Below are 21,722 nucleotides of genomic sequence, written 5' to 3'. Positions count from 1 at the left end.
ATGGCGGCTGAGTCAGCGGCTGCAGGTGGGCATGGCATGGGTCACCGTCAGCACTCCGGCACTGTGAAGAGGAGGAGGTGGGGAGGTCTGAGACAGCAGTGGAAGCTTCTGGGCTTATTTGAGATCGATCAACATCATGAGTTCTACAGCCTGACCTGCATGATGAAGGAAGGGTTGGCAGCAGCCATCCAAAACACTATCAGCAACCCACCTACAGTGAGTACGGGTCAGCAGAGGCGACATTTCAATCATCACACTGCATGTACATGATATTTAACAGCTATTCACTGAGCACTTTATAAGGTATACAATTCAATGTTTGGAGATGGCGGATTGGGTGGATTTCTAGATAGATAGGTGGTAAAAAGTGGACTTTGCTGCATCATACTGCAACTGCAATTTTTTTGTCATGGTGTTTCTGTTGCCATGCCGGACAATGGTTGCCTAACTTAAGGGAAGTGACATTAGCAACTTAAATGATAAAGTTACTAATGTTACTTCCTTAATGTCCTTTTCCTAACCTCTAACTAAGTGGTCTTTGTGCCTAAACTTAACCTGAATTCAGCTATTGTTGATTCATTCAGACTGTCTTCAGGAACAGATAGTTTGAATGAATCAATGTGAATGGTAATAGTAAATGGACTGTACTTATATAGAGCTTTTCTAGTCTTTTTGATCACTCAAAGCACTTTTACACTACATGTCTCATTCACCCATTCACACACATTCATACACTGATGACAGGAGCTACCACACAGGGTGTTAACCTGCTCATCAGGAGGAGACTAACCATTTATCCACAGTTGGTGCAGCCATCAGGAGCAATTAGGGGTTAGGGTTAGGGTTAGTATCATAAACATGTAGACTGGAGGAGCTGACAATCGAACTGCTGATCTTCCAATTGGTGGATTACTGCTCTACCTCCTGAGACACAGCCATCTAATGTGAATGATCTGTTTTATTAACTTAAGTAAAGATGGCCGCCTCATTCCAGATCAATAACAACAATAAGTTATATGATCACTCAGTTAAAGGTACTTCGCTATGAAACACATTCATACTTTCTCACACAAATCACTTTCTCCACAAATCTCATGTAATTACTTTCCCACCTCACAATACTATGCAGATAAAATTAAAGTGGTTCAGAGGCAGTTGTCTGTCAGGTCTTACAAGTCTAAATACCAGCACAAGTTGTTGTCTTGCTAGATTTGAATAGAAAGAAGAGGCCAGCATAACTTCATTTGTTTTGAAAGGAGCGGATCCAGATTTGTAACAAACTCTGTGTTTGTTATATGAAAATGAAAACCTATGCCAAGTTTCTACTGCCAAGGAGGTGATGAGCTGATGACTGAATTTGAGCTCTAGGGGTAAACATTTCCTTTAACACCTGATCTTCTACTTACTCTTTGATTTCCTGAGCATAGGCAGTGTGTGCAGCGAGGGGTTAATATTTCACACTTGTTTCCTTTCGTGTTCTCTTTGCCAAGAAACAACACTGGCTAGTAGCCAATGGCATGGAGTTTCTCAAGCTGCAGTGACAACATTGTGTGTTTGCTGTTTAAAGATATGGAGAAGCAACAGCAAAAAATAACCAAGCATATAAAGATTATATTTGACAGCATCTAGATTTATATCACTCAGGATGATCTTAAGTTCATGGTGACTTTAGCTTTTGCATAACCAAGAATGTGCAAACAGATAAGGAGACAGAAGAAGCAGAAACTAACTATTCTGTATAGACAAATAGCACAAAAAGCAGGAGTTGCTTTGGTGGACTTTGAAACCATCAGGGTCGACTTCAGTATTCGCTGACTGTTGGAGACTCTCAAAATCACCATTACCTGAAAATCTTTAAGTAAAGGTACAATCTAACTTTTTGGCACATTTGTAGCAGCGGTTTGGCACAAACATAGATAGTAAAGTAACTGGAAAGTTAACAGTGACAATCTATAGATCTATTCAAAATAAAGACAGAACCTTTATGCTTCTATAATTGAATGGCTGAATGCTTTGAGTATGGATTTAGTAGTATGAATTACAATGCCATTTTCCATCACCCAATAACTGACAGTTATTGATTAATGAACCTCTACCATTGCAACACTAATGACTAATGAACACAGGGGAGGCTGTGGCTCAGGAAGTAGACCCGTCCACCTGGCTCCTCCAGTCCACATGTTGATGTGTCGTTGGGCAAGATACTCAACACCAATTTACTCCTGATGACTGCACCAACTGTATATGAAAATGTGTGTGTTAATGTTTCCTCCTGATGAACAGGTTAACACCCTGTGTGGTAGCTCCTGTCATCAGTGTGTGAATGTGTGTGAATGTGTGTGAATGTGTGTGAATGGGTGAATGTGACATGTAGTGTAAAAGTGCTTTGAGTGGTCAAACAGACTAGAAAAGTGCTATCTAATTACAGTCCATTTATCCCATCATCTGTCCATCGTTAGCAAATTTAAAATGACTCTTATTGGCTTTTTAATTGAGAAGCATTTATTTAATTTACAGTAAGGTAAGTAGTGTTGAATGTTGTAGTCAAGTGGGCCTGCTCACTGTCTCTCACACACATGGAGCCCTGCACACAGTGAAACAGTGAATGTGTGAGGATGAAGATGGGACTACTTCAGGGTAACAGTATATTAAAAGACTCTCTTACTAAATCACAGTGACATTTATCGTAAAAGTTTTAGTGAAATTCTATAGTAAAATGACTTTGTATGAAACACCACAAAGAAATGTGCAGACCATGATGATACTTTCATCGTTGATGGAAGCAAAGTTGTGGTTTTTCTTCTTTTTCTAACAGAAAAAGAGACTTTTATCTATGTGTCACAACTGAGAGAGCAGAGTAGTTGAACCCAAATGCAGAGACTGTAAGCAGGGCTGCAGCGAAAAAAGCTTTATTTCCTTGGAACGTGTAACAAAAACCAAAAGAGCACTGAGCAGAAGAGAACCAAGCAGAGTTGATTTGAGCAAACGAAACGAAACTCGACAAAACAAGACGAAAACGGACAAAGAATCCAACAGAAATGAAACAGAAAACTAAGACTCATGGGGAAAGAGTGACTACACAGAAGTGCAGGTTAGGGCCTGATCCCAAACTGGACCCTAACCCCTCAGTAGTAGCATTTAAACCTTGGGGAAACAGGATTCCTGGGAAATCCTATCAAAACCATTTCCCAATACCTGGGAAATTTACTGATGGGAAAAAAACATTATTTGAAAAAACAGAACATTTGTGAAATACATTCAGGAAAACGTAGGCAGACAGTTCACTCACATAAAACATGCAGCACGTGTGTGTGTTAGTACACAAAAAAGGTCAGATTGGGAACCCATATATGCTTAATATATGTATACTGTCTCCTTGTTGCATTTAGGGTTGTTTGAAATGACCAGGGCTTAGCTAGTGTTATGACTTTTAAAAAATATTATTTCCTGGGATTCCAGGGAAAATTGCTTCTTTTCCCAGGATTTAAAAAGACCTTTTTTTCGGCTAAAATATGAATCCCTAATGTAGAGGGTTGCCATATGTATGGTCATCCCAATCAAAGTAGTGCAGAGTGTAAGTGGACTGTGAAACCCTCAAATAGTGAGTGTGAATCAGTGCAGGCTTAAAGTGCATCCTAACAGGAAGTGTGTGTGCAATAGGAGAATGGAGGAAACAACATATACAAGTCAAAGATACCTCATGTCTCATTCTCATGGTTTTAGATGTTATGTGTTCACAGGGAAAAGACAAGGCAGCTCATAAAGCTGCATTAAATGTGATATTGTGGTGACCCACAGTGAACACTGAAAGAGACATTCACCATAAACACTGAGTGGGACATTCACCATTTAAGGGAGACGTTTACGGGATACTAGTTCCGGGTATACATGGTGTGGCAGTTTCACCTCACTCGCTGTACAGTGTTGTTTAAATATAAAAAGTGGAGAGTAAAGCTGACTCGACTCATCTCCGTCTCCTGTCTCCTCATTTATCACACTCCACATTGGTTACCCGGACGCGAGTTGGATACTGCTGAGTTATGCCAAGCTCGCGATCGCCCCCCTGCACATGGTGACCAAGGCTGATGGCGGTTGGCGCCCCTGTGGTGATTTCCGTCGCCTGAACAACGCCACCACCCCCGATGGGTACCCAGTGCCACACATACTGGACTTCTCTGCCCACCTAGCCGGCGCCACCATCTTTTCGAAGGTGGACCTGGTGCGTGGTTACCACCAGGAGTCCGTCCACCCGCAGGATGTCCCCAAGACAGCAGTCATCACACCCTTTGGCCTTTTCGAATTCCTACGGATGCCTTTCGGCCTCAAGGGTGCAGCGCAGGCGTTTCAGCGCCTCATGGACTCTGTGCTGTGAGACATGCCGTTCTTGTTTGTTTACTTGGACGACATTCACGTGGCCAGCGTGTCCGCAGACGACCACCTGACGCATCTCCAGCAGCTGTTCGGCCGGCTCAGTGAGCACGGTCTCATCATCAACCCGGCCAAGTGTGAGTTTGGCCGGTCATCCATCACTTTCCTCGGCCATCCCCCTCCCTGCCAAGGTGGACGCCGTCGCCAGTTTCCCACGGCCTGGGGGTGAAGGTCCACCGTACCACAGCCTATAACCCACAGAGCAATGGACTTTGCGCGCGGTTTCATTGCCTCCCATCGTGCTGTGTCCCGGGACATTGCCGACGCTTTCGTTCCCATTCCAACGTTTCACCATGGCCTCCCCCAGTCCTACGTTCCCAAGGATTTGCCGTCAGCCAAGTATGTCTTCATCCGCGATGATGGCCATCGTACCCCGCTGCAGCCCCCCTACGATGGGCCCTTCCGTGTCCTGGTGGGGGGGGGGGGGGTCTAAGAACTTCGTTGTGGATATGGGAGGCAAGCCTGAGCGGGTGGCTATAGACCGTCTCAAGCCTGCTCATTGGCGAACCGCTTCAGCTGGCCCAGCCCCCACAACGAGGGCGCCCCCCTGTGGCAGCCTCGGCGCCTGGCACTTCCCCTGCCCCTGGCCCCTCCCCTGCCCCTGCTCAGGTTTTGGCCCAAGTCCCAGCCCTACCCCTTGCCCTTTGCCCCTCTCCTGTTAAGCGCAGCCATTATGGCCGCCTGGTCCACCCCCCTACACGTTGACTTTTCTAGGGACTGTTATGAGCTGGACTGTTCTGTTTTGCACTAGTGGGTGGGTGTTGGTTCTATTTGGGGTACCAGTTCGGTCTGGCCCTGTTATTATGGGTGAATTCTGGGGGGGCCTGTGTGGTGACCCACAGTGAACACTGAAAGAGACATTCACCATAAACACTGAGTGGGACATTCACCAAGAGACTGTACCTTTAAGGGAGACGTTTACGGGGTACTAGTTCCGGGTTTACGTGGTGTGGCAGTTTCACCTTACTCGCTGTACAGTGTTGTTTAAATATAAAAAGTGGAGAGTAAAGCTGACTCGACGCATCTCCGTCTCCTGTCTCCTCATTTATCACACTCCACAATATAGCATATAGATACCTAGGTGGCTAGCCATCGCCATGGTGACAGCTGCTTCCTTGTTCCACACCTCTAAAACCCAACCATCCCATTCAAAACTTTAATTTACTCTACCTGAGCAGGCTCGCAACCCTTTTGTAGTTCAATAGTAACTGTATAATATTTACTGACATTGAGTTATGAAACACAATATTAACTACTCATTTTAACTAAAATACATGGCAATAGATAGGGCTCAAATTTGACCCAGAACAGCCTCAATGGACAAAACTTTGTATTTGTATATTTTAAAATATTTTCATTTTTCTGCATTTTGGGCCACTTTGCTCGTTAACAAAGTTGCTTTGTTACAGACAACACAGCTGTCTACTGTTGCTTCACTTATGAGGAGACAACAGGCCTTTAACAAAATGTCTTCACTGTCAGGCTCTGCTGTGACTGTCACATATTTGCAGAGTGGCAGTGTAACTGTGTGGAAGGGTTAGGGTTAGGGTTAGCAGCAGCAGGGATAAACAGGAAATATCAATGAATGAATCATTTGTGGATGAGACATTATTGTAAATTTCATTTTCTGTAATAACCAGATCATTGACAATAATGTAGTCTAGTAATAGAATTTCCGGCTCTTTTGAATGAGCCATATTATTTGGCTCAGTTCAGCTCTTTCACATCCCAAACGGCTCTTCATTCATCACTACGTCTGGCTTTTATAATTCAGCCAAATGTAACATTGTTTTCACCTATGATTGGTATGTGTGCACTCATATCATGTAAGTTATTCAGTGGAATTATCCTTAATAATTTCCATTATTTTACATTATGTTTAGTATAAATATATATACAAAATATGAATGTAAAACACCAGACACTATTACAAATGTATTTAAGAATGTATTTATATTAAATGGTGTAAATTAGATTTAAACAACAAATCACACTCATTAATTATTAATGAACACACTTGTTAATATATCATTTGAACTCAAACTATAGCGGGGCGAAGAGAGAGACTTTGTCTTTGTGTTTGTGTCTTTCATGTAGCAGGCCCAGCTGAGTGCTGGCAACAGATATCACATCATGGATGTAGCCTACTTAAAGTTTGTGTGTGCCTTTCTCTTAGATTTTAAGCAAGGTGACTAGGTAAATGTGTTACAATTAAAATAGAAAGTATAAACTTACATTTAAATTTCACATTGACACACTTAAAGGTAAATGAAAACAAAAAATAGGATACCTATGCTAGACAAATCCCCCCTTACCCTGCAGGCAATAATGCCATAGCAGGTTTACACCTACTTGTATCATCAATACCCAATCTGTGTTTGGAAACAGAAAAGGGAACTTTGTACTATAAGACTGGAACTTTGGAAAATTCCCACTGAGACTAATGATGCCTCATATAACCTTCAGCTGTACTTCACTGTTGATGTTGACATCCCATCAGTTTTCATCAGAAACCAGTAGGATGAGTTATATTAATCACAAGTATGTACAGGTGTTGTACAGTAGTAAGATAGTGTGCCAACCAGCATTTGATCATACACTACCATTATGAAAGAGTTGACATGATGCCATAAATTGCAAACACAGTCAATTAATTACTCCTTGTATAATTTTGATTTGTGATGGTTTAATATTTAGAGATATAGCATAAAAAAGTTATTTTAAAGGTATAATGGTCATAAAACAACAGTCAGGAGCCTCATTGTAATGATTCCTCCTGTTCATACTGACCATTAGAAGATGTCGTATCAAAGATAACAGTCCTATAAGTCGTTATTTTACAAAGTTAAAGTATAAAAAGGTCCAAACAGAAAAATCACCAAGAGTTGTCCAGCTGAATGCAGTTAGAGTTTTATTCGTCGACGAACAAACATCTTCGGAACCAAAACAACACAGACAGCGTCTATGTAGAAATGATACAATGATTTTAGATAAATGTTTCCTTTTATAATGATCATTTTGCTGCCCATCGCGGGGAATCCCCTTTGCCCACGTGAATTTCAACCAATCAGATTCCTTCCAAAACAACTTTCTTGGCATCGATCTCATCGCAGGTGCACAGAGTTTATTCAGTGGGTGGCCTTGAAACTTCAGTGGGTTGTACAGAGGTTACTTCAGTTCATTGACTGATGCCCACTTACTTTGAGTTATACACTATCTCAATTATAATACTGTTTTGTGACTTTTGTTACTGCATTCTTTTCTTTTTAAATGATAATAATAATAAAAGTGTAAAACATTTAATCACATATAATTCATGCATTTTTATCAGATCAAATGAGCTTATTGACTCAGTAAGTGCAGAATCACATACACCTCTTCTTTTATCATAATGCCCTCAATCTTGATTATCTTTGGTGAATAATAATCAATAATAAAGTACCCTTTAAGCAGATACAATATGGTCCATTGTTTGTATTTATCACCCAGATTTTACACTACAAAGATCTCTCCATAATGTTTACAATGGAAGGAGGACTAAATCCACAGTCCTCCTTCTGTGTAAACATGTAATAATAATGCATTTTATTCAAAGCACCTTACAAGACACGCATAAAACAACAACTACAGTACATCAAACAATAGAAATCAGCTATCATTGATGTGGAAGTTTGATAGGGAGCCAATGAAGTGATGTGGTCTATAGAGGGAGTTTTGCTTATTATGATATGAGCGGCTTGTAGTGTTCTCGTGCAGTGTGTCGAGTCGACACTCTGACTACACACCAAGTTAAACCATCACCAATGAAGACAGAGTTGTAGTAGGGTCAACCATTTACCGTCACACCTCTTCATTAACATGCTGGTGAAAACTGTGAACAAACCATACTAAATATTCAGCATCTGTGTTTTTAACTAAATATGACATTGCACGACCATAAACACAGATTTGCATCACTGTATGCACTTTAAGTAGAAATTAAAATGTCTACTCATTTTTAACCACTTATCAAATCTACTTTTTATCAAAACATTACTATTTATCTCTTTTTAACATCCTTAACATTAAATAAATGAACTTACAGCATTGCTTCTATGATGCTTTTTAGCGTACGGAGGCAGATTACATTCAGAGCATGCACAACATGTCTGCCTTGCTTTTCTGAACAACCAGGGAGTGAACAAAGACAGGAAATGAGCTAACAGGAAGGATGGAGGTGATTGATGGAAGTAAGCAGACCAAATAACATAATTGATATGGGCTTCAGAGGTGCTGTCCAGGATGACAGCACTGTATCCTAATGATGTACAGTAACAGATTAAACGAAGTTAGCTCTTGCATGCAGTGACAAATAAACAGTGTGTGATGCAAATTGTTAACAAGCCTAAACATTTACCATGTATCCATACATTTTTTGTGTGTCATCCTCAACTTCAGCATAGAGATTCAAAATTTAACAAATGACAATAATGATAATAACCAGGTTATCATCACAGCAGCTCTTTCACTCCCTTGTGTACAAATGTAAAAAAAAAAAACTAAAAAAAAACCACACACAGTTGAATGGGGGTATTTCCTTCTGAACGAGGCCTTAAACCTGTGTGTGGAATGCAGTGTTCACCCGGCTGTTGCTGCTTCAGACCTAATCCCAGCCAAACACAACCCGCTGACTCAGCACGTTATTTCATGACTGTTCTGTCTGTTGTCTGTAAAAACACAATCCACGCACACACACACACACACACACACACACACACACACACACACACACACACACACACACACCTTTTGATGTGGAACATACAGTGATGTGAGCATTATTAACCCTTCCCTTTTTAAACTTTTTTTTTTTTTTTTACATATCTTACTGATATAAATTCAGTGTTGCTGTCACACACATTCACTGATAATGATAATAATGACAGTTTTCCAAGACAGTTTGGACCTTGGTAGTGAGAGTCGCAACCAAGAATAAACCATTTCCATGCAGTGCAAACCTCAGCAATCTGAGTTTATATCATCTACCAGCTTGTAGTTTATCTACTGCTCCACTCACAATAACAGTGTTTACAGTAGCGGGTAAAGTGGAGAAATTTTACAAACTGACTTCTTGCACAGATGGCCTGCATTGAAAGTCACTCAGCTCTTCAGTATGACCCATAGACTGTATATAAAGGGGTCAGTAATGGTTTTTTGTGTCCATGTGGTTTAGTTTAAATTTAAAGGGTTAAAATGTGAAAATAAACGTATGAATAACTTTCACACATTCTTTGTTTGTGGACCCAGCATCAAATTTCTGCTTTTAACCCATTTAGAGAGAATATATTAGAGGATTATGGCAAAAATGTCTAAGTGGTGTAACCATAAAAACGTCAACTTGCTTAAAAACAGTACATTCTCAATAAAACACCATATCAACTAGTTTGGCATGATCTTACATTATCCACTTAAATACACTGTAAGTGGATCAAATATTGAATATTTATCATTATTTTGTGGTTACACCATTTGACAACTTTTCTTGGCGTAAACACCAGCTGAGTAATTCTTATAGAATTGAATGGGTGCTATTTTTGGTTCAATATCCAGCTCTTATAATACATGTGGTGGTCCATATGGTGATCTTTCTAGTTTTAATTGTGTTGTGGTCTACCTGTTAGTAATGCCTGTGGCTCAGGATGTTAAAACTACTACTTAGAAATAAAATGCAAATTTTATATTTAAGAAGATGCAATGTAGTAGTTCTGTTGTAGTTTTGTCTAGTTATTAGAAGCAGATTTTGGACTCAAACTCTTTATAAATTAACAAATTGAATCAATTTCTATAGACATCTCGAAAGAAGAAGAAAAACAGAGAAAACAAAATGAATTTGTGTCAGCATGTTTGCAAATGATTGAAATGAATGCTGTAAGTGTTGACTAGGAAAATGCAATGCTATTTTAATCAAGTGTGTCAAAATAAAAGGATTCAGAATAGAATAGAGCTTTATTTGTCACTATAACAAGTACAAGTACAAGTATAGCGAAATTACAGCAATCACCCGTCCGTACATATACAACATACAATACATAACGAGACAGAACCGGATGACTGAGCACAATAAAGAGGGGAGAAAAGGGGAAAGAAAAACAAGGAGAGAGGGGGATAAAAAAAAGCAGCATCCAGACTGTGCTCTCGGGAGTACAGTGTGGGAACGGGAAAAAAACCTCAGCAACATGAGCACATATAAGCACATTTTACAACATAAAAACACCAAAAAAAACAACTTTTGCACCGGGGGAGCGGGAAAGGGAGGAGGAGGTGTTCCAGCGGAGGAGGTGTTACCAATTCCCAACAACAGTCTACCAGACAAAATCATATAATTCCTCATTCAGCTTTAGAATGGCAAACAACTTTCTGTAAGATAATATAAGCAGTCCTGTGTACACTGAAGTACACTGCCATGATTATATATGTGTAAAGTGATTTTTAGTTACACCTTGGCATTGTGTTGGATTTAAGGCTAATGTTATGAGATTAGAGTTAAATTCAGGGATTATAGTACTGAATACAAAATACCACTACTTTTCCAATCTCAGTCCCTTCCTTATAATTATGTATATAGGAAGGCAAATCATTTACCCAAGCTTAAACATATATATACACACATACATACATTTAATCTTTGCTTTTTCCCCACTCTAGAATGAAGTGTCAGATGATGATTTCAGATTAGAGGTCACTCAGATTCATAAGGTAGGTGGATGCCTTTGTGTCTTAATAACAAAAAAAATCACTAATACGTTGAATGTAAGCAGCTGTTTATTTAGTTGTGTGTGTATATGTGTGTGTGCAGGATTTTGCAATGGAGACGTTTGCAGGCCCGGTGTTTGCCAGTCTACGCAGCTCTCTAGGAATGACAGAGCAAGAGTATCAGCAGTCACTCTGCTCCGAAAACTGCTACCTCCAGTTCATCAGCAACTCCAAGAGCAAGGCCGACTTCTTCCTGACGTGAGTCTCACACACACACACACACACACACAACTGTTCCACTGTTTTCATGACGTATTGTATTTTAGCCTTAAATCCTATTTGCTCAACCCTATAATCCCTGAATTTAACTCTAATCTCATAACATTAGCCTTAAATCCAACACAATGCCAAGGTGTAACTAAAAATCACTTTACACATATATAATCATGGTAGTGTACTTCAGTGTACACAGGACTGCTTATATTATCTTACAGAAAGTTGTTTGCCATTCTAAAGCTGAATGAGGAATTATATGATTTTGTCTGGTAGACTGTTGTTAGGAATTGGTAAATCATAGATAAAATGTGGTGAAATAACAACTTTTTATAGTGCAATGGTTACATTTACAGTTTCTCTTTTATAGACTTACTCTGTGCTTTTCAACTTCCAGAAATGATAAGCGCTTCTTTCTGAAGACCCAGAACAAAAGGGAAATCAAGTTTCTTCTGGCCAACCTGAAGATATACATGGAGCATTTGAAGAAATACCCCCATTCACTACTGGTCAAGTTCCTAGGTACACACAAACACACACACACACACACACACACACACACACACACACACACACACACACACACGGGAAATGCCAAACTGGATTTGATCAAGATATCTAAACAGAATGAGAGTGAGAATGTGCTGAAAATGTGTGTATATTCAAATGTGTGATTTGGAAACGCCAAAAAAAATCTCAATGTTATGCCCCCCCCCCCCCCCCACACACACACACACACACACACACACACACACCCGCACACACACTTTATCAGACCCACTTTATCAGATTTCTGATGGGGTCCTCTGTGGAAAACGATTGCCTGCTCCTGTTGTGGACTCTTATTTTGTTGAGCAAGATGACGCACATATGCCAAACGTGTTGATCGCTTTAAGTCACATTTGTTGCAATTGACTGAGACATTTCTCACTGTTTTTTTCAAGGTGTTCACAGGATCAAAATCCCACACAGGCGAAAGGTACTCATCAAATCTAACCACTTTTTACTATGTAACACTATAATTATACAATGTTATAAAAAAAAAACAATTCACACTTGTCATTTGCAGAAGTACTTCATTGTTATGCAAAGTGTGTTTTATCCTGATGACCGAATCAATGCAAGGTAAGAACGGCTGGCTTTTCCCTGTGTGAATACAAAGCAAATGAGTGTGATGAGTACAGAACCAGGGACCTCTTTGCACACTTTTACGTGCGTTCCGTGTGTGTCGCCAGGTACGACATTAAAGGCTGTGAGGTGAGCCGCTGGACGGAACCTGCACCAGAGGGAAGCCAGATTATTGTGGTTCTCAAAGATCTTAACTTTGAAGGCCAGTACATCACTCTGGGTAAGGAAACACAGTGATGTTTAGTGTGTGCTGTGACTCATAAACCACTGTGTAATAATAACAATAAGAAGAATAAAATTATTGCTCCCCCTACAGTCCAATCTGTACTCTGTTTCTAGATGCCAAAATACATCTGTGCATACATCTAATTTAAATCAATACTGTAACATGTTGAGAATTAGTGTACATCTTTGTATATAACAGTAATGTTCAGTGTTGTATTTGTATGTGTGTGTGTGTGTGTGTGTGCGCGCGCCCAGACCAGCAGCGTCCTTGGCTCGTGCGGCAGGTGGAGATCGACACACACTTCCTCCAAAGGCTCAACGTGCTGGATTACAGTTTCCTCCTGGCCCATCAGCCCTTACAACACGATGAGCGCCACCAGAGCCTGTCCTTCGCTACTCTCATCATGAGAACCAAAAAGTCAGTGTCCCCTAGTTGTATTTATCACGTTTTATGGCTTGTGTCGTGTTAACATTTTGTGGCCTGTGTGACGCTGTTTTTAGCACTATTAACACTAGTATCAGATTAAGACATACAGTCATGAAAAGAATATCAATAAGTCGATCAGTGCAAAAGTGGTTAAACTTTAAGTATTAATTGTTGAAGTCATGTAGGATTAGGTTTAGGTTTAGGGTTATCAAACAATACTAGTAAATGGTCATGCTAGCAGCTCTGTGAGGATGTACTCAGGCACAGCTGTGTTGTGAGCTAAATGCTAACAGCTGTGTGCTAACGTTTTCACAATTCAAGATACTTTTACCATCACATACAGGTGGAGAAAGATAAAGGGAGAGCGAGATAAGAAAGAGAGAAAGATAAAGACAGAGAAAGATAAGAGATGAAATTAAAAAAATACAAATAAACATTATATTGCAAACTGTGTGCAAGTGCAGGATTGTGCTTGAGTTACAAATATGTGATTGATACCCTAAATATTACCGAGAAGGGAAGAACTTTATTTATAATCAATGTATTTTTCCTTCTAACCCGGCTGGGATGTAAGTGTTCAAAACATAAACCTAAATAATAACTTTCAACAAGTGCAATTATTCTACATATGCATTCATATTAATGTGGTGGGTCTCCACTGCAGGTACTAAGTAAAACCCTTCAAGCTGGTGTGGTGAGGGTCCAGTGTGGTTCTGATGATCAATCAATCAATCTTTATTTATAGAATGTACAGAAGTCATCTCAAGGCACTTTTTTAGACTGTACTCTTTCATTTAAAGACAGCTAACATTCCTCCATGAGCAGCACTTGGCAACAGCGAAGAAACAGGAAGAAACGTCAAGCAGCACCGGACACTAGGTGGGCGACCTAGAGAGAGGGAGGGAGGGAGAGAGAGAGAGGATAGCAGTAATGAGTCTGTAGCTGGGGTTGTTTGAGTCCTTGATGTTTTGCAGCTTTCCTCGTGCTTCTCTGGAGGTGGTGGATGGATGTTCAGATGTGGCGATGTACTGAGCAGCTCTGATGATTTCCAGACAGTGATGCAGCCTGAGAGGACACTCCTCAGTTTCCTGCTCTCACCACTGACTCAGTATGACTCAGCATTACTGGTGATCAGGCCGAAACCGATAAAGCTGATAATGGTGATGTTCCAGCTAGTGATGGTGACGTTGCCCATAATCTACAGTAAATGGCGGTGGATGATATTGGAGTTGTGGGGTGCCACATTGATATTGGTATTGGTCATTGGTAAAGAGGACGTACCGACTCGGACTTGGCTGTTTGTCAGGAGGTTCAGGATCTAGCTGCATGGGGAACTGCTGAGTTTAAGGTCCTTGAGCTTGATGATGGGGCCGAGAGGGCAGACTGAGACTGCTGAGCTGTAGTCCACAAACAGCTTTCTCACATATGTGACCCTGGTGGTGATGGTACCTGTTTTGTTTGTATGGAAACTGTAGGGGGTCCAGTGAGCCCAGCAGGGAGGAGGGGATGTGGGCTTTGATTTTACATCCATCCACCCATTAACTGTACTTGCTTATTATTTTAAGGGTGGTGGTGGTGGTGGTGGCTGCTAGTATAATGTTTACCATGTTCATCATCTTAGTTTAGTGTGTTAGCATGTTAACATTAACTAAAAAAACTACACAAACTACAGTTGAGGCTGATAGGAACGTCATCAGTTTTGTATACAGATCAGTGATGGTTTTTTGTGTCCATGTGGTTTAGTTTAAATTTAAAGGGTTAATATGTGAAAATAAACATATGAATAACTTTCACACATTCTTTTTTTGTGGACCCAGCATCAAACTTCTGTTTTTAATCCATTTAGAGAGAATATATTAGAGGATTATGGCAAAAATGTCTAAGTGGTGTAACCATAAAAACTTTGTACCAAATCATTCAACTTGCTTAAAAACAGTAAATAGTCAATAAAACACCATATCAACTAGTTTGGCATGATCTTACATTATAACTTTTATATTAAATAAAGCTAATGGAATACTATTGTTCTAAATATTACATTTCATCTGGAGAATCATGGAGATCAGGAAACATTTATATTTTATTATTAGTACAAGTCCACTTAAATACACTGTAGGTGATACAATATTGAATATTTATCATTCTTTTGTGGTTACACCATTTGACATTTTCAGGAGCATTCAGTCTTACTTTTGGTAAAAAATGGTGCAAATGTCATTTCAATGATATAAAAGCAACAAAAATACTAAATGTACATTTTAACAAACCTGATGCTGCTTTTAAAACTAGTTTTTAAAATATTTTTGAATTGCTCATCTTGCCAACCTTGATTTGTCACTCAACTATAAACCAAAATCTTGGACTGACAGGACGGAGGGAAATTTTGACTTTGTGATGGTACTAAGAGGAAAAGTTAAGGGATCAATGGAGTTATCACAATTCAAACTATACCAAAGTATTTATCTTTCTCAAATATTTCCAATAAATCCTCTGTATGATAGTGGCAGAACTGATATGTCATGAATGGAAAGTAGAGCAGGTGAACACAAACGTAGAGAACACAAACAGTGCTAAGTGAGGTTAAAGAAAATGTCTTTAATAAAGGCTTGCGTTCAGACAAAAATCAAACAGGACCAAAACATGCACAAATCAAACAGGATCGAACAGACACTGAACCGAAAACCAAAACCTATACACAAGCTGTGATTACACAGGCCACACACGTGAGTAAAAGAAGACACAGGTGAAACACATGAGGAAATCAACTAAGGCAGGAAAACATAGGAAGTAAAAATAACCACACACACAAGGAGAAAAAGTAAGACAGGAACTAAAACACAACAGAAACTACAGATAGGATGTGACAGGATGATTTAATTGAATCATATTTACATTCAAAGGTTAAAGACAAAAATGAGAAATATATTGTTTCATTAAAACATTATTGTCATTAAGTCCCATGAACCCAAACCAACAATGTTCAGTTTATTTTGACTCACTTCCATGACACACATTCTCATGCAGGTTCACAAGTTTGGCTTTGCTGTTAGGAGTAGTTCTAATAAGTACTGAGCTTGAAGCCATGTGTGTTTGTTTTTCTGAGTCTAAGTCAGAGAGAGAAATAATTCCCACATGTCAAATGCAATCTTAAATTGGGCGTGCCAATACGTAAAAGGTCCTTTTGTTTTTTTTTATCAAAGTTACCTATTTACTTTATTACACCAAACTTCACAACAATTACTACTACTACTTCCACTTGCCAGTTTATTTGGTACATTCACTAAACCTGATGCCTTCCTGAGGACGTTCACGTTAAGCTTTTGTTGAAACAGAAAATGTCAGAATCTCAAATGCTATTGAAGCTTGGCCAAGACAGAAAGTATTATCAATATACTTTCTGATAAATGATGCCTCGACGATTCTGAGGAACCTAACCCTAACCTAACCCTAACCCTCTGTAGAATGAGCCTGTTGGTTTGTTATTCTACAAACAAAGAAACATGGTTACCCTGTGTTTAGGTAGTCAGACATCTTCTGATCTTGGTTACCACAGCAAAGCTGCTCCACCCATTATCAAAGTGACTCCTGCTTTTCCTAGAACACCACAATTATTTTCACTGTCTCAAAGAGAGAGACAGTATGTCTGTTTGCTAAGATGCTAGTGCTGCCTTTACTGTAAACAAGGCCCATGCTTGAGCCTTAATATGGAAATACCCTAACACTTTCAATATGCATGTTGGACTGAGAACAGACAGTGTGGGCTGGAGTTGGCAGCAGGGGTCAGGCTGAGATACGCATAGTGTACTCATTACATCTGAATTTCTTGATCTTTATTTTTACTTTATTGCACCCAAAGAATTCTGGTGATATTTCTGCAGATCTTCTACCAATAAAGATGCAGCTCATAAAGAGCTGCATCAAATGAAAATGACTTTTCCTTCACTTTTAATCCTGCATCCCTGCTTTAATTGCATATATATCTATTATTATTATTATTATTATTATTATTATTATATGGTAAATATATGTCATAAAATCAATATTTTAACATTATTACATATTTTGTCTTCCTGTAAAATAGTTTCAAATGTTTGCTCAAAATGTGCTCAGAGCCATTTACGAAAGTTCACTCAATTAAATGTGATTTTGTACAAATAGCTGGCCACATTGGACTTATAAAACTACACTTCACTATTTGTGGTTATAGTCGTCAAAACAGCGATATGAAAAGAGATAGGAAGAGAACTGAGAGAAATTAGCTCAGTTCTTTTACAAAACTTTTTTTTTTTTCGTTTTTGTTAGTTTGTTTGCCACCATTGACCAATTACGTAAACTAATGTGAGATTCCCCAAATCATGGGACGTCCTGCAGTAATATCAAGTACTTCATGCATTTTACCCATAGTAAGCCAACAAACTCATTAAATATACAATCATTAAGATCAGTGTATAAGATGGAATACTGGCATTAGAATCACCAACCAAATTTGGGCTTCTATGCACAAAATCTTTCTCCAGGAGGGGGCAAGCTTTTCTTTAAAATTGATCTAATTGTTGCATGGTCATACTGTATAATCACTTTGTATGTGTGGGTCATACAGCTTGGAGTGTTTGTTCTTAGTGGTGCGTTTAGGTGCTTGTGTTAAGGAAGCAAAAACACATTCATTGAAATCATACATCATGAATAATATTGCAGGACGTAAAACTATTTTTTCCCCTAGATTCTTCTGAAGGTTTACCTCACACAATGTTTTTGGCATTTTGCCTTTATTTGAAGATGAGCAGATAGACAGGTGTGTGATATGCAATAAAAGTCCTTGTGTCAGGGAAGTGAACCGTGAATGTAGTGATTGAAAATAATCATGTCAATCCTTTTCAGCATCATGGAACACACACACACACACACACACACACACACACACACACACACACACATACACATACACATACACATACACATACACATACACATACACATACACACACACACACACACACACACACACACACGCACACACACAAATATGAAAAGGAATCATAAAAGGGAAATGTATTAATAATAATAAGAAAATAAGAACAAAATAATCTGTTCTGAAGTTCATATATTACTAATTTTACACAGGTATCCTGCTTTATGAGGTTAGGTTCACTACTTCATGGGCGGGGGTCACCAAAATGAAAATGTATGGATCCCTCAAGAAAAAGCCCAACCTTGTAGATGCATGTCTTGGAGGATAAACAGTTTGTTAGCTTTGTAAACACAAGAACATGAATCACTTGGGTGACTGTGTCTCAGGAGGTAGAGCGGTCGTCCACCAATTGGAAGATCGGCGGTTTGATTCCTGGCTCCTCTAGTCCACATGTTGATGTGTCCCTGGACAAGATACTTAACCCCAAATTGCTCCTGATGACTGCACCGACTGTGTATAAATGTGTGTGAATAGTCTCCTCCTGATGAACAGGTTGGTACCCTGTATGGTAGCAACTGTCATCAGTGTATGAATGTGTGTATAAAAGTGTTTGAGTGATCAAAAAGACTACAGTCCATTTACCATTCTCTTTCCTGTAAATGAATTCTTTCAGATCTGTGAATCCAGGCTCCAGCCCTATCCACACAGGTGTTGCTGCTGTTCCAGGGTCAGTCCCAGAAGATGACTCCACTTTGCTTTTATCTGAAACACATGCCAGTTGTTTGATGCAAACGCAGGCAGGAGATGCACCAAGTGGTGGTAATCTTCATATGTGCCCAGAGCATGCCAGGCCAGACACTGAGGCAGCAGAGCTTCCAGACTTCAGGGCCCAAAACCGTCGTTTACTGCCCAACTTAAAGAATCCTCTGCACATCATCGATGGGCCTGACCAACGCTTCTTCATCGGCATCATTGACATTTTCACAGTTTATAGTTTTAAGAAGAGGTTGGAGCATTGGTGGAAGAGACTGAGACATCCAGGCCGAACCTTCTCCACTGTCAGTCCACAGACTTACTGCCTCAGGCTATGTCAGTGGGTTCAGGACCATACCAAGTAGACCCTGTAGGTCTGAAATGAGTTGGGGACACTGTCACACTGAGCATGTCCAAACAACCGCATGTCGACCAAAGTCTACACCCATGCACACACGCATGTAACAAGAAACATGTTTATATACTGTACACCTGTTCCATGGTTCCGATCCTTTTGTCTTTCCATATGTTCAGGACTCATCCTGTTCATTCTCACTGGTGTTGACTCCAAGTTGCTGAAGGCAGCTTGAGTTTAATGAGCTATGATTTCAAAGTAGAGAAACAATAATAAACCTTCTCTGTGAATGAGATTCAGATGCAAATTCATGATGCGCATTCATCTGCAAATCATTTCTGTCAAAGATTAGTTATAGCAACCGTAAATGCACATGGTCATGCTTTTTTTGAATGCAAGACACAGCTCTGCCAGTCCTGGTGTGCCAGAGTGGACATTCAGTGGACGAGCATACTGATGTAGGTAGATGTCGAATTTTACATCATGGACACAGACTTAAAGGAGCAGAGATCTTAGGTTTGAAATAACCCAATGAGAAAACAGAAGATTTAGCCCAACTGGCACCAGAGTCAATGGTGTACACTTTCTAGTCCACACACTTTTCAAATTTATAGTTGGGTTGGTCTGAATTGGTAAACATGTTGTTTCCATTGTTTCCTTGGTACCTTGGTGGCTTGGCTTGGACATGGGAACGTTCACTCACATATTTTGTGGTGAAAGTGCCATCTGGAGAAGAATTTGTTTGTTTAGATATGCCCAGTTTAACTGTACTGAAAACCATTCAACCACACTGAACAGATGTATGTGTCACAAGCATGAATGGAATGAAGGACATTCTGAGATGGTTTACATCACAATAGTGCCTCTTTAGACAACCAACTGATCAGGGTCTAATTGAGAAATGTTGAATGAAGTGCTATAGAATATGTACAATGTAAGTTTTGAAACAAGCCAGAGGTTCACCTAATACACTAGAAATTCAATTTTTCATTACAATGTTGTCTGGTTTTAGTGCCAGAAACCTTCAGTTTAGCTTCATTTTAATCTCCTCTTCTTGATTTAAACTTCTTGTGTTGATGATACAGTATTCTTCATTAAAGTGTAAAGACTTGTGCTTTCTCCTCACCCTGAAGAAAAGCATATACTGAAACAAAGGGCATGTAATCGCTTTTTATGATTTGTTATTTTGTCTCAAATTCAACAGTTGCTCTTTAGAAAATGAGTTTTACCGTTCACCTTTAGCATTGAAACATACAGAAAAAGATCACAAACTTGAATTAAAAATGTTTTGTTACCACTGAGTCAGATGTCTGTGCTCATGTGTAAATGGCCGAGTAGTGACTCAGAGGTTGTGTGTTACTTTTGTTGATTGGCAGCTTTACAGTACTATTTTCTTGCTGTTCAACTTTCACACCATACATGCCTGTACCTGATGTCTGCAAATACTGGGAAAAGCATGTGATGAAACATTTGCCTTGTGGATAAAGGGTGTGTAGGAGCAGAGCTGCTTAAGGCTGTTTATTTGGTGTCAGTTTCCTTCCTTTGCTCTTTCATCATCTCACACAGGCAACACATCCACCGACAAGCATGAACCAGACCTGAATATGAATTGACATGTCTTATTCCCTAAGGGCAATCTCCATCAAGGGGGACCCCCCCCCCCCCACACACACACACACACTAATAGTAATAAAAATATAAAAAATAAAAACAAAATGCTGAAAAATAGGAAGAATAGAGCATTAAATATAAGATTGCAGCATAAAATAATGATTAGCTTTAAAATTATTAAAAGGACATAGAGTGCAAATGAAAGATTAAAATGTAAAGTGCTTTAAAAGAGCTCAATCATAAGCACAGGAGAAGAGAAATGTTTTTAACCTGGATTTAAAAATGATTTCAGTTCTGCTGCTAGTTTGTTCCAGTTATGTAAAAGCTGCTTCATCATGTTTAGTTTGAACTCTGGGCTCAACTATCTGACCTGAGTCAGTAGATCTCAGAGCTCTACTGGGTTTATATTCTACTAACATGTCATTCATGTATTCTGGACCTAAACCATCCAGTGATTTGTAGACCAGTAGCAGAACTTTAAAATCTATTCTATAGCTGACTGGGAGCCAGTGTAAAGACTTTAGAGCTGACTGGGAGCCAGTGTAAAGACTTTAGAGCTGACTGGGAGCCAGTGTAAAGACTTTAGAGCTGACTGGGAGCCAGTGTAAAGACTTTAGAACTGACTGGGAGCCAGTGTAAAGACTTTAGAGCTGACTGGGAGCCAGTGTAAAGACTTTAGAGCTGACTGGGAGCCAGTGTAAAGACTTTAGAACTGACTGGGAGCCAGTGTAAAGACTTTAGAGCTGACTGGGAGCCAGTGTAAAGACTTTAGAACTGACTGGGAGCCAGTGTAAAGACTTTAGAACTGACTGGGAGCCAGTGTAAAGACTTTAGAACTGACTGGGAGCCAGTGTAAAGACTTTAGAGCTGACTGGGAGCCA

General features: G+C 39.6%; 1 protein-coding gene across 1 annotated transcript; it reads left to right on the top strand.

Moving 5' to 3' along the window:
• Positions 1-19,240, top strand: pip5kl1 (phosphatidylinositol-4-phosphate 5-kinase-like 1). Its single transcript, XM_053340508.1, has 10 exons — positions 1-216; positions 11,113-11,163; positions 11,264-11,418; positions 11,831-11,955; positions 12,378-12,412; positions 12,503-12,558; positions 12,669-12,781; positions 13,042-13,204; positions 18,796-18,935; positions 18,993-19,240. The coding sequence occupies exons 1-10, from the start codon at positions 1-3 to the stop codon at positions 19,238-19,240; spliced, it is 1,302 nt and encodes a 433-aa protein (XP_053196483.1).
• Positions 19,241-21,722: the final 2,482 nt, after the last annotated feature.

Source organism: Scomber japonicus, chromosome 19, assembly GCF_027409825.1.
Source record: "Scomber japonicus isolate fScoJap1 chromosome 19, fScoJap1.pri, whole genome shotgun sequence".
NCBI classification, from domain to species: Eukaryota; Metazoa; Chordata; class Actinopteri; order Scombriformes; family Scombridae; genus Scomber; species Scomber japonicus.
The sequence above is the reverse complement of the archived record's forward strand: the minus strand, read 5'-3'. Positions and strand labels throughout refer to the sequence as shown.

What these genes read in the sequence shown, in the direction of transcription:
- pip5kl1 (XM_053340508.1), top strand. Translation starts at nt 1, where the DNA reads ATGGCGGCTGAGTCAGCGGCTGCAGGTGGGCATGGCATGGGTCACCGT. An exon ending in AAGGCCGACTTCTTCCTGAC is followed by an intron (nt 11,419 to 11,830) that starts GTGAGTCTCACA and finishes TTCAACTTCCAG; the next exon opens with AAATGATAAGCGCTTCTTTC. An exon ending in ACTACTGGTCAAGTTCCTAG is followed by an intron (nt 11,956 to 12,377) that starts GTACACACAAAC and finishes GTTTTTTTCAAG; the next exon opens with GTGTTCACAGGATCAAAATC.